The sequence below is a fragment of the Lissotriton vulgaris genome, chromosome 3_1, assembly GCF_964263255.1.
Source record: "Lissotriton vulgaris chromosome 3_1, aLisVul1.2, whole genome shotgun sequence".
Lineage (NCBI taxonomy): Eukaryota > Metazoa > Chordata > Amphibia > Caudata > Salamandridae > Lissotriton > Lissotriton vulgaris.
The window spans coordinates 489,679,633-489,694,839 of NC_141689.1; the positions used below are offsets into that span (position 1 = coordinate 489,679,633).

At 45.6% G+C, this 15,207-nt stretch overlaps 1 protein-coding gene across 3 annotated transcripts in view; it reads left to right on the plus strand.

Moving 5' to 3' along the window:
- Positions 1-15,207, plus strand: part of CENPH (centromere protein H) — a 368,725-nt gene that overhangs the window by 189,055 nt on the left and 164,463 nt on the right. For 2 of the 3 annotated variants that reach the window (XM_086960717.1, XM_086960718.1), the window contains exon 7: positions 12,364-12,415. In XM_086960717.1, coding sequence (XP_086816843.1) covers positions 12,364-12,415 — 52 coding nt within the window. The remainder of the gene's footprint in view (positions 1-12,363; positions 12,416-15,207) is intronic. The other variant, XM_086960719.1, reaches the window with a different exon arrangement.

The window sequence follows — 15,207 nt, forward strand, 5'->3', positions numbered from 1 at the left end:
ACCGGGGACCGGTTTCTGGCATTACAGCCGTCTTCGGCCCGGCTTGCTTGAATCCTGATGGTGCAATGAGCAAGGGACTCATGTCTGAGTATACCCTTCCACGCTTAGGGTGGACAAAAATATTTACAACAAGGGGTGGTGAGGGACAGAGTCTCTGAATTAAGCAGAATACTCTCACCCAGTCAAGAGATCAGGGCTAGATCCAACACCGTTTTTTAGCTCACTGCACCTTCCCAGTTTCAGAACCCGGCTGTATGCAAATTAGTCTGTTCCTGTCCCAGTGCATGATGGGAACAGCGCAAACCAAACTACAAAAGCCAATTCTTACACTGGGAAGGAAACAAGCTACCGGGGACCGGTTTCTGGCATTACAGCCGTCTTCGGCCCGGCTTGCTTGAATCCTGATGGTGCAATGAGCAAGGGACTCATGTCTGAGTATACCCTTCCACGCTTAGGGTGGGCAAAAATATTTACAACAAGGGGTGGTGAGGGACAGAGTCTCTGAATTAAGCAGAATACTCTCACCCAGTCAAGAGATCAGGGCTAGATCCAACACCGTTTTTTAGCTCACTGCACCATCCCAGTTTCAGAACCCGGCTGTATGCAAATTAGTCTGTTCCTGTTCCTGTCCCAGTGCATGATGGGAACAGGGCAAACCAAACTACAAAAGCCAATTCTTACACTGGGAAGGACACAAGCTACCGGGGACCGGTTTCTGGCATTACAGCCGTCTTCGGCCCGGCTTGCTTGAATCCTGATGGTGCAATGAGCAAGGGACTCATGTCTGAGTATACCCTTCCACGCTTAGGGTGGACAAAAATATTTACAACAAGGGGTGGTGAGGGACAGAGTCTCTGAATTAAGCAGAATACTCTCACCCAGTCAAGAGATCAGGGCTAGATCCAACACCGTTTTTTAGCTCACTGCACCATCCCAGTTTCAGAACCCGGCTGTATGCAAATTAGTCTGTTCCTGTCCCAGTGCATGATGGGAACAGGGCAAACCAAACTACAAAAGCTAATTCTTACATTGGGAAGGAAACAAGCTACCGGGGACCGGTTTCTGGCATTACAGCCGTCTTCGGCCCGGCTTGCTTGAATCCTGATGGTGCAATGAGCAAGGGACTCATGTCTGAGTATACCCTTCCACGCTTAGGGTGGACAAAAATATTTACAACAAGGGGTAGTGAGGGACAGAGTCTCTGAATTAAGCAGAATACTCTCACCCAGTCAAGAGATCAGGGCTAGATCCAACACCGTTTTTTAGCTCACTGCACCATCCCAGTTTCAGAACCCGGCTGTATGCAAATTAGTCTGTTCCTGTCCCAGTGCATGATGGGAACAGGGCAAACCAAACTACAAAAGCCAATTCTTACACTGGGAAGGAAACAAGCTACCGGGGACCGGTTTCTGGCATTACAGCCGTCTTCGGCCCGGCTTGCTTGAATCCTGATGGTGCAATGAGCAAGGGACTCATGTCTGAGTATACCCTTCCACGCTTAGGGTGGACAAAAATATTTACAACAAGGAGTGGTGAGGGACAGAGTCTCTGAATTAAGCAGAATACTCTCACCAAGTCAAGAGATCAGGGCTAGATCCAACACCGTTTTTTAGCTCACTGCACCATCCCAGTTTCAGAACCCGGCTGTATGCAAATTAGTCTGTTCCTGTCCCGTATTTAACGGACGAGCAACTAAAGTCCTGGACTTAGTTATCGTCCGTTAAGATGAAAACCAGTGTTCTCACTGAAGTCTTATAGCCTGGCCAGACCTTATCCAAGACCTTGCTGCCATTCAGCGAAGCCCTGAATGACACCATTGGATACCTGGGATAAACCTTCCTTATGCCCGCCTGTGATCAGACAAGTAGCACGGTGCCACAAACCTGCTCCGGATGACCCTGCTTTCTTAAAGCAGCACCCTAATTCACGCAAGTACCATCAGGGTTCATCCCAACTTCTTCCCTAAGGACACTACCCCTCCTTCCTCTCCCCTCCAGATGGAGAGTCAAAGAGAATTAGACATATAGGAAACATATGTTCTCATCAGAAACCTCACCCTTTGGTCAGTCCAGGCCAGCTTGCTTAATGGGTATATACTCCCACGCATTATGGAGCATGGTTGCAGAGATCTTGCTTACAGTCATGGAGGAAGTTTGTGCCAACCTTGAGCAAACTTATTCAGGACTGACAGGACCCAGCCAAATACAATTTTAGATCAGGACTTGAAAGTACTGACTACTTACCCCGAGCAGTCAGGACTAGTGTGGTGCTCTGTCACCATGCATGGACGAGACCTATGGGCTTCTTGGGTGACGTTCAGGCTTCACTCGTGGAAATGCCATTTGACAGGTCTCGCCTATTTGGCGAGAAGACTGATTCCTCATTAGAGTTCTTCAATGAAAGCAGAGCCACATCACAATCCTTCGATTTCCCCACATCCACAGGACGATATCCTCAACCGTTTTGTCCCTTTTGTGGCATTGCCAGGAGCTTTGCTTGGAGGCAACGCCAAGGCCCAGCAACAGGCACTCCTGTTCTTTCAAATTGAATTTGGATGTTACTCCCACTATCTTCTAATACCGAAAAAGGGTGAAGTTGTTCAGCCTATTTTAGATCTCTGGCTTATCAATTTCTCACTGCGGGAGGACAATTTCAAGATGCTTACACGGTCCCAGAGTCTATCTGCCCTGGATACAGGAGACAGGATGGTAGTGTTGGGCCTGCAGGATGCTATTTCCATATCTCGTCCTGCAGGCTTACTGGTACTTTTTGTGGTTTAAAGTAGGCTAGATCATTTATTTAGTTGGCTGTGCTCCCTATCAGCCTCCCAAATGCGAATTGTGTGTTCACAAAGGTGATGGAGGTTGCCCTAGCGTACCTTTGGAGGTCAGGTAACTTGACGACTGGCTGTTTGTTGAAGGTGTTCTTACCAAATTTACTCTGTATCACCTCCAGATGGGGCTGAACCTTCTGACTTCATTGGTGTTCACTGTCAGCATGCCGAAAGATCACCTGATATCTTTGCATAGGTTCCCATTCATCAGAGCCATCCTGGATATGGTGTGTTATCAAAATTTAGTGAGTCCAAGACATTTGGGCTATGATCCTGATGTTTCAACCTTGATCCTGTGTCTGAGTGAGAGTGGCTCTCTGGCTTTTTAGACTCCTGCATCCTATTTGTTGACTTTACCGGATAGCATATGCGGGCTCTGTTGTAGGATATGAAGTCTCAGTGGGCCCAGCACCAAGGAAACCTGTCAAATTTTATCTACATTTTAAAGGCAACTTCAAAAGATTTGAGGGTGGATGCTCGACTGCCACTGGGCCAGTGACAGACCTCTCTTTTTACCCATTACTGGCAGTGTTGACCTTGCATTACTGCATAGTTGGGGAGTTAATCTGTGAGAGCTGTACATCAGAAGACTCTGGTCAGGAGACCTGCCTCCACATTAACCTGCTGGAGTTCCAGGCCGTTTGCTTGGTGTTGAAATCCTTCTTGCTGTCCATCTACGGGAGATTGGTTCTGGTTCTCAAGAACACCACCACCACCATGTGGTATTGCAACAAACATGATGGAGTGGGATTCTGGGTCCTGAGTTGGAAGGTCTTGCACCTCTAAAACTGGCTGTGTTGTCAGCACATTTCCTTGACTTTGTACCACCAGATGGGATCTTTGAACACCAGGATGGACAAACCCAGCCAGCAATGTCTAGTGGCAAGTTTTCTTGCACTTCAAGAGGAGGAGTGGAAACAAATATTCGAGATGCTTGAGGAAAGATCTCTAGCTCTGTTTTGGAGCTATGTGAACAATATAAAATCCCTCTGACTTCAAGAGAAAATGCAGTCCCAGCAGCGGATTCGGAGAATCGTGTCACTGGGCTGTTCTTCGTATGTAACTACACAAATTAAATGGAGCTTAGACTGCAACAAGCAGAAGAAAAACGAGAACTAATCTCATCTTCTCAAATTGTAAAACTAATTAAGGACATGAAAGGTGATGGAGCCCCAGGCTCAAATGGCCTCCCAGCTGGAATTTTTAAATGTACCTCAGAAGATTGGGCCACTCTTTGAACACCGCTCTTCAATTCGGCCTACTCAATGGGCCAAATCCCTGAACCTTGGAGAGGCTCAACACTATGCCCGATTTTGAAAGGGTGATCCTTAAAGCTGAGTAATTATCATCTAATAGCTCTGCTAGATTTAGAAGCAAAGGTAAATTCCCAAATCTTACTGAAAAATCGGAAAAACTGGGCAGAAGAAAGAGCTGTTCACTCTCTTCTAAACAGGCTTCCGTGGGGGTACAGCTACTAACGACAACATCATAGTATTATCCGCCCTCTGTCACCAAGCCACCCATATCAACCAACCACCACTTTTCTGTTGTTTAATAGACTTTATTGTGGCATTTGGCAAAATAAACAGGCAGACCCTGTGAAAGAAACTAGCAAGCAGGGGTAGTCCATCTCCTCCTCGAAGTGCCATAATCTCCCTCTACTCAGAAACTTGGATCCGAATGAAAACAGGCCCAATATCGTTATCAGCTAAAATATGGACCACTGGGGGTCTGAAACAAAGCTGCGTGCTGGCACCTCTACTTTTCAATTTGTATACCGCTGATCTGGGAGAAGCCCTGACCACCAGTCGCCTTGTTCCACCCTGTCTAGGCCACAGACCCCTTCACATCCTCCAATACGCGGACGACATAGTCATTATGGACCACACCAGAGTGGGGATCCAATGTGCATTGATCAGGCTACAGGAATACAGTGTCACAAACTCTCTTGCCCGCAATCCAGATAAGATGAAAATACTTGTAGTCGTCCGTCATAAAAATACGAAACAAATCTCATGCACTATGGGCCCCCCAATCATCACATCTGTCCCCAATTATAAATATCTGGGGGTGTGGTTCAGAGATTACGTGCAACCATCAGCTCATAAAAATGCATTGAAAAAGATACCAACCGCAATCAAGCTTAATAACAACCTAAGGTGCCCGTCTGCAGAAGAAATAAAGAAAGTAATTCAAGCATCCCTCCTCCCTGCGCTCAGCTATGGGCACCAAGCTTTTCCCGGAGCCTGCTATGAAATTCTGGAGCAGGCTCACTGTGTAGGCTGCAAAAAGATCTTTCAATTACCAAAATACCTGCTCAAGGCAAGACTCAGACTGGAATTTGGGCTGGTAAAACAAGCTTTTAACTTCGAGGCTGATTTTCCTAAATATTACATCGGTATTTTAAAGGCTCCAGAAAAGGCCTGCCTTAGACATATTTTTGAAAAGAAATGGCTCCCGTGAAACAAACAGTTCAAGAGAGCTTTAGCGAACACAGAGAGAAATCCATCAACATTAGCACTGGCTTCAATTTCCTATTCAACTTGGAAAAAGACAATGAACAGACAAGTGCAACTGACTTCATTTCAGCAAGATCAGGCCGCATTAAAATCAACTTCTATCTTGGCCCCACTAAACTCTTCGTATCTGGTGTCCAAACCTCAGCCTTATATTCCTGCCTCCCTTAACTGAAAAACTTGAAGAGAGTTCATGTGCTGGCGAATGCTGGCTTTACAAATACCGGACTAAACTCGAGCCCGGACCGACCAGAAAAACGCAGGAGCTTGCAGATTCATGATTGCGCCTCTTTTGCTGTTCTCCCACCGTAGCCGGTGAAAGCAGAGCTTTACTTGGGGAATTATTACTGTGAAATGGAGCTCACCCTTGGTTAGAGGCCTCGGCTATATGCTTTTCAAACACGGATGCCTCCACCATGGCCTGCTGTGAGGTTTGTACAAAGGCTTGAGGACGCTCTTCATCCTCGTACTGGACCCTCTCAACACCCCTACAAAGCCCAGAAGCGGATATTGGACTTTATCATAAAGATATGGGGAGAGAAACAAACCTCTTCACAGCATTTATTTTCTCAGATCACTCAGTAGTATAAAAGCGAACTGGCGGCAGGAGCCTATAGCCATTTGATAAGACTGGTACCCATTCCCGAGGCAAGAACACCAGCAAGGGGATCCCCGTTTTTAGGTCTCGCCTGTCGATGCGCATGCGCATCGAGCAAGGCGAGAGTATTGGGATTTATCTACTCTTTATCCACACTGCAAGGAATCGTGGCGATTCCTTGCAGTGCCCGTGACTTTTAAGCTCAATGCGCATGCGCATTGAGCTTAAAAGCGCGTGCACGTCCGTCTTTGTTTACCCGCTCCGCCCCCTCCCCTTCCCGCCGTGTCGCATTTCTCCTCCCCTCTCCCCTCTCTTCCCTCCGTCTTGTTTATTTTACCCGCTCCGCCCCCTCCCCTTCCCGCCGTGTCGCATTTCTCCTCCCCCCTCCCCTCTCTTCCCTCCGTCTTGTATGCCACTCGCAACGCTCCCTGTTGCTGTCTCACACAGGTATGCGTCTCTCTCTCTCTCTCATGTCCTTCTCCCCCGCCCCTCTGCGCTGCTCTCTCCCTTGTGCTTCTCCCCCGCCCCTCTGCGCTGTTCTCTCCCCCTTGTGCTTCTCCCCCTACCCGTGTTGCTCTTACTCGCTTTTCTTGTGCATCTCCACAGCCTATGGGTGAACAAACCTACCCGTGCAGCCCGCCGGACGAAAAAATGATTTACTGTTCCATGTTGCCTGAGCTCTCATCAAAAAAAAAAAGTCTGCATTTTCCTGTAATCTCCCTCTGGGAAACGGTGCAAGGCCTTTAGTTGCGCACAACGGAACCGCTTTTGGAGGAAAGAATGCGTTATTAAAAAAAAAAACTCTGAACTTTGCAGCTGCAACTTAGTGTAATACTTTGTTTTTTTCCTTTCATTCTGGCAGGCCCGCCCCTTCCGCTGGGTCTGTCCCCACGCGCTGGCTCCTTCCTCGAGTGTCCTCACCATATCTTCACGTCTTCCGCCCTTGACTTGTCCCACTTGTCCCTGAGCACAAGGCTTTTCCTTTCACAGGAAGTTGCACATTGTCCCTTCCCACGTCACGCCAGGAGAATGGCGCTTATTTTTAGCCGTGTTTGGGTTCCTCTCTGCATTGGCATTGTTTTTTTATTTTTTTTTTCTCCCCAAACATGCATGTCGGCCTGGGCTCGCCTCCAGGGTGTCCTCGGACCAGTGATCCCCTCCAGCTCGCCTGCGGTGGCCAGGTTTCGTCGAACCGGATCACAATCCTGTTGGCAAGCAGTACACCCCGAGTCCAGCAGGGATAGCGTTACTGGGGCCAAGAAATGGCGGGAAGGAGGCGGGACTGCACCCGCCGGGTCCTAGTGCCCCATTGTAACCAAGAGTTGGCATCACATGTTGGTGCCGTCAACAGATGCCCTTGCTTACTTCTGGGGTACCAAGTGCACCTGCAGCTGATCCTCTTTCCTTCATGACAGTTGTGTGATCTTGGGCAATTCCAGCTCCTCTACCTGCGCCTGGGACATGGCCCATCTTTAGTACTCCTCGTCCTTCCAGCGCCTTGTGATGGGTACCGTGGCCACTTGGTGGTGGTGTCTTTCTGACAGTCTCGCTGCAGTGGTACCTCTCGACAAAGGAACCCATTTTTGGGTTTAGGGCTTTTTTCTCCAGTGTTTCTCCAGAGCCTCTAATATCTGCTTTAGTTATATTTTAGCTTTATATTTTACTCTGAGTGATAGAAGGGGCTCTGTTAGTAAAAAGCTGTTACGTACTTTAGGATGCAATTTAATCACTTGTTGAGTAACATTTTAAACCCCTCACCCTCCCTCACCCACCCTCACCCTCACTCACCTTCAACACCTCACCCTCACTCACCCTCACCCACACTCACCCTCACTCACCCTCAATGCCTCACCCTCACTCACCCTCAACACCTCACACTCACTCACCCTCACCCTCTCTCACCCTCTACCCTCACTCACCCTCAATACCTCACCCTCACTCACCCTCACTCACCCTCACCCTCACTCACCCTCACTCACCCTCACTCACCCTCACTCTCACTCACCCTCAACCCCTCACCCTCACTCACCCTCAACCCCTCACTCACCCTCACCCACCCTCACCCTCACTCACCCTCACTCACCCTCAACCCCTCACCCTCACACAGTGCAATAGGTCTCGGAGCATTTGAGTTAGAGCTTTTAGAAATGTTTATGGCTTTTTTTTTTTAATTCTTTAGCATTGGCTACAGGAAACAAAAATGCTAAAGATTTACAAAAAAAACCCATAAACAATTCTAAAAGCACTAACTCTAATGCTGCGAGACCTATTGCATTTCCAATGCTTGTTTCATTTCCGTTTGCCCTCCAGGTTTTTAAATGGCACTAGCACTTTCCCCTACGGCTATGCGTCGTAAGAAAATTACAAACTGCTGCTCCTTTAAACACCTATACACGTTACCCACAGACCATAGGCCTACTCAAAGCAAAAAGGACTAATAATGAAAAGCAGCGCTCGTGGGTAAAGGGGCAGTCGAGTAACTGAGCAGCGACAGGTCTCCAACGTGGGATGTGTTCACTGGTGATGAATCGCTACAATACCACTTATAAACCATTTTAATGTTAGAACCAAATCTGCTGTTTCAAACTAAACCTTTAAACGGATCCCAGAGTACCTGTTTTTTAAATGTAATTGTAGACTTAAGGATCTGTCCTGGCTAGGTTTATAATTGTATTGGTATGCAATGATTTAAAAATTAACTTATGCAAATAAACTTCACTATTGGGGGATTAGGGATGGCACTTACACCCAGATTTCTTGAAAGCTTACTTAATATGTTTACTCCTAAACTCTATGTGATGCCACAATGAGATCTTAATGTGGTCCTTACTTTTCTTATATACGTCCTTTTTGAACCAGTGCACAGCTGCTCTCTATGCCTTCTGACTTTATTTTTTGTGAGGCTTCAGTTTGTTGCGTAAGTAAGTTTCATGTTCTTACATTTCAGCCTCCCAACACCACTCATTTTAATGACATATGCTACTGTGGACTAGAGCAGTTGTAATGACCTGTCATGATAGACAGTCCATTAGACTGCTGACGTTCTTTGTGCCACCTCACACCTCTAAGGAGGAGGAGAGAGACTATTGTCCAAAAGGGTTTTGAGTTGTGACATCAGGCGTACCAAAGACCATGGGGTAGACTGTTAGCTCTTTGTGGGGTTATTTAAGGCAGAAGGCAAGGCAGTGCAGAAAAGGACTTTGTTCGGGTGGGTAGTCCTCTGCATTAAATTCTACTATGTGCTGGCCTGCAAGAAGCCTCCTGAAGGACTGAGGGCTGATTCCTCTAGAGCCAAGGCAGCTGCCTCTTCGTTGGCATGCATTGTGCCTTTCCTGGACGCTTGTCAGATTGTAATGTGGGCTTCAGTGCTCAGCATTACTACCTTCACAGCCAGGTCTGTAGGAAAGGGCATTTCGGCAATTCGAACCTGCAGGACTTTTTGCTCTGAGCGACCCTCCGACCCGCCACCTTGGGAGGTACTGCTTTGGTATCTATTCTAAAGGTGAGGAATCTACAGTTAGAAGTATCCATCAGAAGAACAAGTTACTTTCTTCCATAACGTTCTTTCTGGTGGTTACTCTGTCTAACCACAGATTCCCAGACCGCCCTTTTACTTCTCCGTTCTGTGGAATGGCCTATATTTCAATTTAAAAAGGCCCAAAATTAGTGATCTACAGACTGGCACAGTTAATTGGTTTTTGGGCTTCATGTACCAAGGCACTGACAGTGTCAAGAAAGAAACTGATGACCTGGGGGGAATTAAACGTATCTCCTTGGTGCATCTCTTCTCATCCTTTTTCCGCTCCAGCCGGAACAGGAAGCACCCCGGCTCCCCTAAGCCAATCACACCTCTGCAATGCAGCATTTTCTTTGGTCTGAGCACCTTGGTTCGGCGCTCAGCCTGGGAATAGGAGTTTGGGCATGTTCCCCAACCAGGCTGTAATGCAAACATTGGTGGAGAACATGCATAGTGTGCATGACTGTTTGGCCTGCCGGCTAAACAGTCATGCGCACTTACAGAGTGCCCACCACTCCTCCCCAGCTCTGACAGCAGAGCAGCCCGCACGCAAAGTTGCAGTAGCAGGAACAAATAAAATGATAATAACAACGAGTTAATATAATTTTATTTTTCCTTTAGTTGACTGCTGAAAGCAGTGGGGCAACGCTCCTCCGCCTTAACTTTGGAACGCCACTGCGAAGGAGGAGGTTTTCAAGTTTGTACACAAGAACAAGTTAAAAATTGTACTGTGCCAAAGATTTTCTCGTACTGGAAGCAAGGATTGATTAGCGCCCCACTACCTTCAGAATGCCCGTTTCTACATTCCATTTCACAAACCTTAACACAAATTCCTCAATAACATCGTGGCAGAAGCATTACCAGGTCACAACCCATCCCTTGGCTCTCGGCTGTGCTCTGAGTCCTCACCAAGATCTGGACTGCAGTCGTGCCACAGCTGTACAGGTTGGGAATCTCTTTATCCTAGGTTTTCTTTCTTATATCAACCATCTGTGCTTCAAAAGTTGTTTTTTTCTGTCAATATAACCACGTTTTATTCTTACCTGTTGTATGTGACTCCAGTTCATTGGAGCATTTATGGGCGCAGCTAAAGGAAGGTGGTGGTTTTTCTGCATGTGGGAGTGTCGTCCATCCAGTAGTCATTCCATCTTTTCTATCTCGGTAGGACTATACAGGCTCCCAATCCGTTGGCTTTTGATCCTCATAGCCTTTTGCTTCCTTCTTGTCATGAAGCATTTCTGAGGATCAGGAGTTTGAACTGGAGTCTGACTCGCACATGGCAGGGGAATTTTTATCTTTAGTACATTTTCTATCATTTCCATTTTTCCTCTAGTTCTCCTGAATACACAAAGTTGATGTAATCTTGATTGAAACTGACTGGACAGGGGGGATTGGTATTGCAACTTTCGAGATGCAAGTTTGTCCCCTACAAGTTTCTTCATTTCTGACCACACTTAATTTGAAGAGATAGGAGGGAGTTTTGTAATCCACCCTACTCTCCTTTAGCGTTGTTTGTGTGAAGGTTGTAAGGCATTGGCTAACTGGTGTTTTCCCGGTGGCAGGCATCCTGCAACTAAATATGCCTTTGCCTACTGCAGGAAGAGGGTTTCCTCTTGGTTATCGGACGACAGTGATAACTACTGTTCAAGTGGATATTTCCATTCAGCATGGGTTTGCTCTTTGGCTAAGGCAAGTCTCAGTGATACATAGTTGCAATTTCAGCCGTCCCAGAAACAAAGTCCTTGGTTCTGCCTTTTTTCAAGGAGTGGTTCTGCTCCAAAGATATTTTCTGTCTTTCAGTATGACCGTAACTTGCTTCAGTCATTGTGAAGGGGTCCCATTGGAGTCTGAGATAGCTACAGGTACTCTGTGTGTGTGCAAGTTCCTTTGATCTTATTTTTTTCAGATATGGCTGAGTTTATTCGTGAAAAATGGTTATACGTTCTATTCTCATCCTACCAAGCAAGAGAAATTATTACAGTCTGTCCCCTAGAATGTCACTCATCTCTTTTATGTTGACCCCACAATATATCGTTCAGATGATAATCAGTTTGTAGGGTGCACTAGTACAAAGAAGGGTTGCTGTCTGCTATGAGATTGCCTAAAAGGACTTCGTAAATATATGTGGGAGCATTCCACCCGGAGAAAGTGCTGTCACTTATGTCCTATTCTGTGGAGTGGCTAATGTCAAGCCACTGCTTGGACTTCTTTCATTTTACTAGGATTAGAACAAACATATGGTGCAGTGTAATACATGTGAATTTTTCAGTATGTGGTAAATCTGCGAGGTGGTGATAAAACTGCTTTAGAAATTTTTTATTTAAAGTTGATACCTCAGTCTTTGATGATATAATTTCTTTATAATCTACATGTTATTGTAATTTGATTTGCAACATTCTTTTGAACACATCTTAAGTAAAGTTATTTAGATGTGACTAGCTGTCTTTATAGGGCCGATTGTTTCTAGGTACCTAATTCTGAGTAAGCAAGAGATAAAACTCAAGACCCCTCTTGGGCATGGGTGTTCTGTGCTGTTCGTGGATCAAGACTTTCTTCAACCTACCAAGTCCACGGGTGCCCCCTCTACTTCATCCAGCAGGGGTGCTCCAAAATGGTTGTCATATTTTATATGGCACAAAACAACATAAAACAAATATGTAAGAAAAGGAGGAGAATGGCCAAAATTATTTGACCTTGCAGTGTTCAAGTTGTATTACATTTGATTTTTCCATAGTGAGTATAAGAGGTGAAGCTTGACATCATGTAGAGTCTTTTTATTAAGAACATATGTGAAATGGGCTGACTTGTGGGCCTGCTGTGTTTATACTGTTGTCAAAGTACACATTTCCATCTTTTTTGTTTAATTAAAATACCTTTTTTAATTCTTTGTTTTTAACAGAAGTGCAGAGACCTGGAAGAAACACTGATTCAAACTAAGAAGAACAGATTTGGTAGGTAGTGCAATACAGCGAAGAAAGCAAAAGGCGTTTCAGGTCTGGACTTTGAGACAGCTTTATCCATCTTGCTGGACTATTGTTTTTCCCAAAAATCAAACATAATATATATAAACATTGAAAGGCGTTCGGCCAGAGGTCTTTTCACACTGGTCTTTTAAATTGTTCTTTGCATTTTGCTTCTACCCACAACAGCCCGCAGCATCGGGTAGTAGGTCTGTCCGTTTCACCCATCAGATCTCTTCACTTTAAATGACTGCACAAAGCTTATGCATATTATTTATATCCACTTAAAATTAGTTCCTTTCTTTTTAGTTGGTTCTAAGTGTGCTTTATCATTAATTTTATAATAACTGTAAATACTGGATATTTATTTCCTTGCAATTCTAGTGTCTATTTTGATGCCAATTTATTTTGCGTCTCCTTTTTAAAGTTCCTCTTATAAAGTGTTTAAGTAGAAATGTTCAACCAGGGTTGCCTATGACACCACTGGTAATGAGACCCGGGGGAGATGGAGGACGTAGACTGGGAGGCGGCCCTGATGCATCCCCAGGAGATGACCATATGGGTGCACTCCCACCTGGCCTAGCTGACGATCCTACTCGAGGTATATTTGGACCAGGTCAAACTTCATAAAATGGTTAAGGTACACCTGCACAGTTGTCTTGGATGCAGCTAAACCAAGGGCTCGTTCTATCATACCCTCTGGTGGCGCAGAGAGGTCCAGAAATACAGGGGCATGATCCTTCAGGAACTCAGTCTAGTTCTTGAGAAGGACATACTACACAATCCCCAATTCCTACTTTATGGTGTCCCTCTGGGATATTGAGCTGCCGAGGAAAAAATTGATATTTTGAAAACTTGGGCTGATAGTGGTGAAGAGAGATATTGCCCAGAACCTTTTGCTTTGTTCGCCATAAGTTGGCAGGGTATGCTCAGACGTGAGTCCCTTGCACACTTTGCCACTGGATTCAAGCGAGCCTGGCTGAAGACGGCTGTAATGCCAGAAAACGGTCCTAGGAAGCTTGTTTCCGGTCCAGGTAGGCATGGTTTGTCAGTTCGGGCTGGACTGTTCCCATGAGGCACAGGGTCAGACTGATTTGCATATGGCCATGTCTGAACTGGGGTGGCAGAGTGGGCTAAAGAACAGTGATGGATGAAACCCAGATCTGTTGACTGGGTGTGAGTGATTGATTGGTTCAGATGCTCCGTCCATCACCACCCCCTTTTGTACCAGAACTGGGGGGTGACATGCACTGCCAACGACAGAGGATGGACCTAACCCATTTCCCGTAAGGGAGCACCTCATTTTGGTTGAGTGGGGAACCCGGGGGCCTGAGCTGGCCCCCCAAGCCTGCCACCCTCTGCATATTCGTAATGTATCATATCCTGATATCGTTGTATGCGTCATGTTGTAGACTCACTCGGGATGTTACAAAAGAAATAACTTAATAAAATACATATTTGTTAAATTAAGGAAGTTGGACTAGAGCCACGTAAAGCTCTTTGTGAAGTTAGGAATCAGGAAGATGAGGTGACTTCAGATTGACTTCAAGGAGAACCCACCCTCTGAAAAATACATTCTTCAGACCACTCTTGTTTTCCAACAACATCGCTCTGATCAATGCTCCTGAGTCTTACTTGTGTTCTTTTTTCCTGTTATTCGGTAGTCTTTTTCTCATCCCTTTCAAACTTGTTTAAAATTGTGCGCTGGTAAGGACAGGAGAAAATCTTCTAGCAATGGATGTCTTGTTACTTTTATAGCCTTTCTGTTCATGTCATTTGCAACTGGTTTCATGCAGTGCATCCAGATTGGTAAAACCTGTATACTGTTTCTGGAGGCCTATCATCTGGTCAGATCTTGGGTTTTCTGTGTTTGCTTTCATCAGAGGTCACTGAGAAATCTTCATATATCAAGGTCACAGAATGGAACGGTACTGAACAAGTTGAGTTGGGACTAACATCATCACATCTATGTAAGAGGGATTTAATACCAGGTGCAATTACCAAGCACTGTACCAGCCATTTAGGAGTTACACTGTCCAGCCGAGCCCTCTAGTAAGTACAGTTTCAAGAAATAGCAAGTCACCATCCTGATGACATTCTCATGTTCATTTCAAATAGTACCACCGAGGGATGATGTTTGCCTTCGTACACATAACAAGCTGAGAACATCCTCTGGGTGGTCTGTTTCCCAGAGCCCAATCTCCTGATGAGGGAGGTGGACCTGAGACCAAATTCTCACATTCCTAGGGCTCTGGTACTGGTATTTGAATTCTTGTGCTTTGGTGTTCAAAATCCCGAGAACAGCATGACCAACTTCTGCTCTGCCTGTTAATGAAAATTGTTTTTCTCTTTTGTACCAGAGACTCTTGAGGAGGTTGTTAAGCCTCAGTCAAGAAAAAACATTCAGTGATGTGTAAAGATTTTGAACTCTCCGCCTCTTTCAATTCCAATTTGTTTAGGTATTTCCCAAGATTTACTTCAATCTCAGACCAATTCTCAGCATCACAGCATGTAATCCAGATTCAAGAGGAAACTTTTTATATTTCTTTGTTCTTTTGTGATGTATATTTAAACAAAAAATAATCCACAAAAGGATGTTATTGGGGTGGTCCCTACAATGGCGGGGAGCACACAGTGTTCTTGAAAATACCCCTCACACACCAAAAGGACACTTGGTGTCATGCTTCATCATTGGGGTCTTTGCACACCTCTACGGAATGCGGCATGCTACTAACCGACGATTACGTGGGAGCACTTTAAGTTTTGGCTATGTGTGGTGTGTA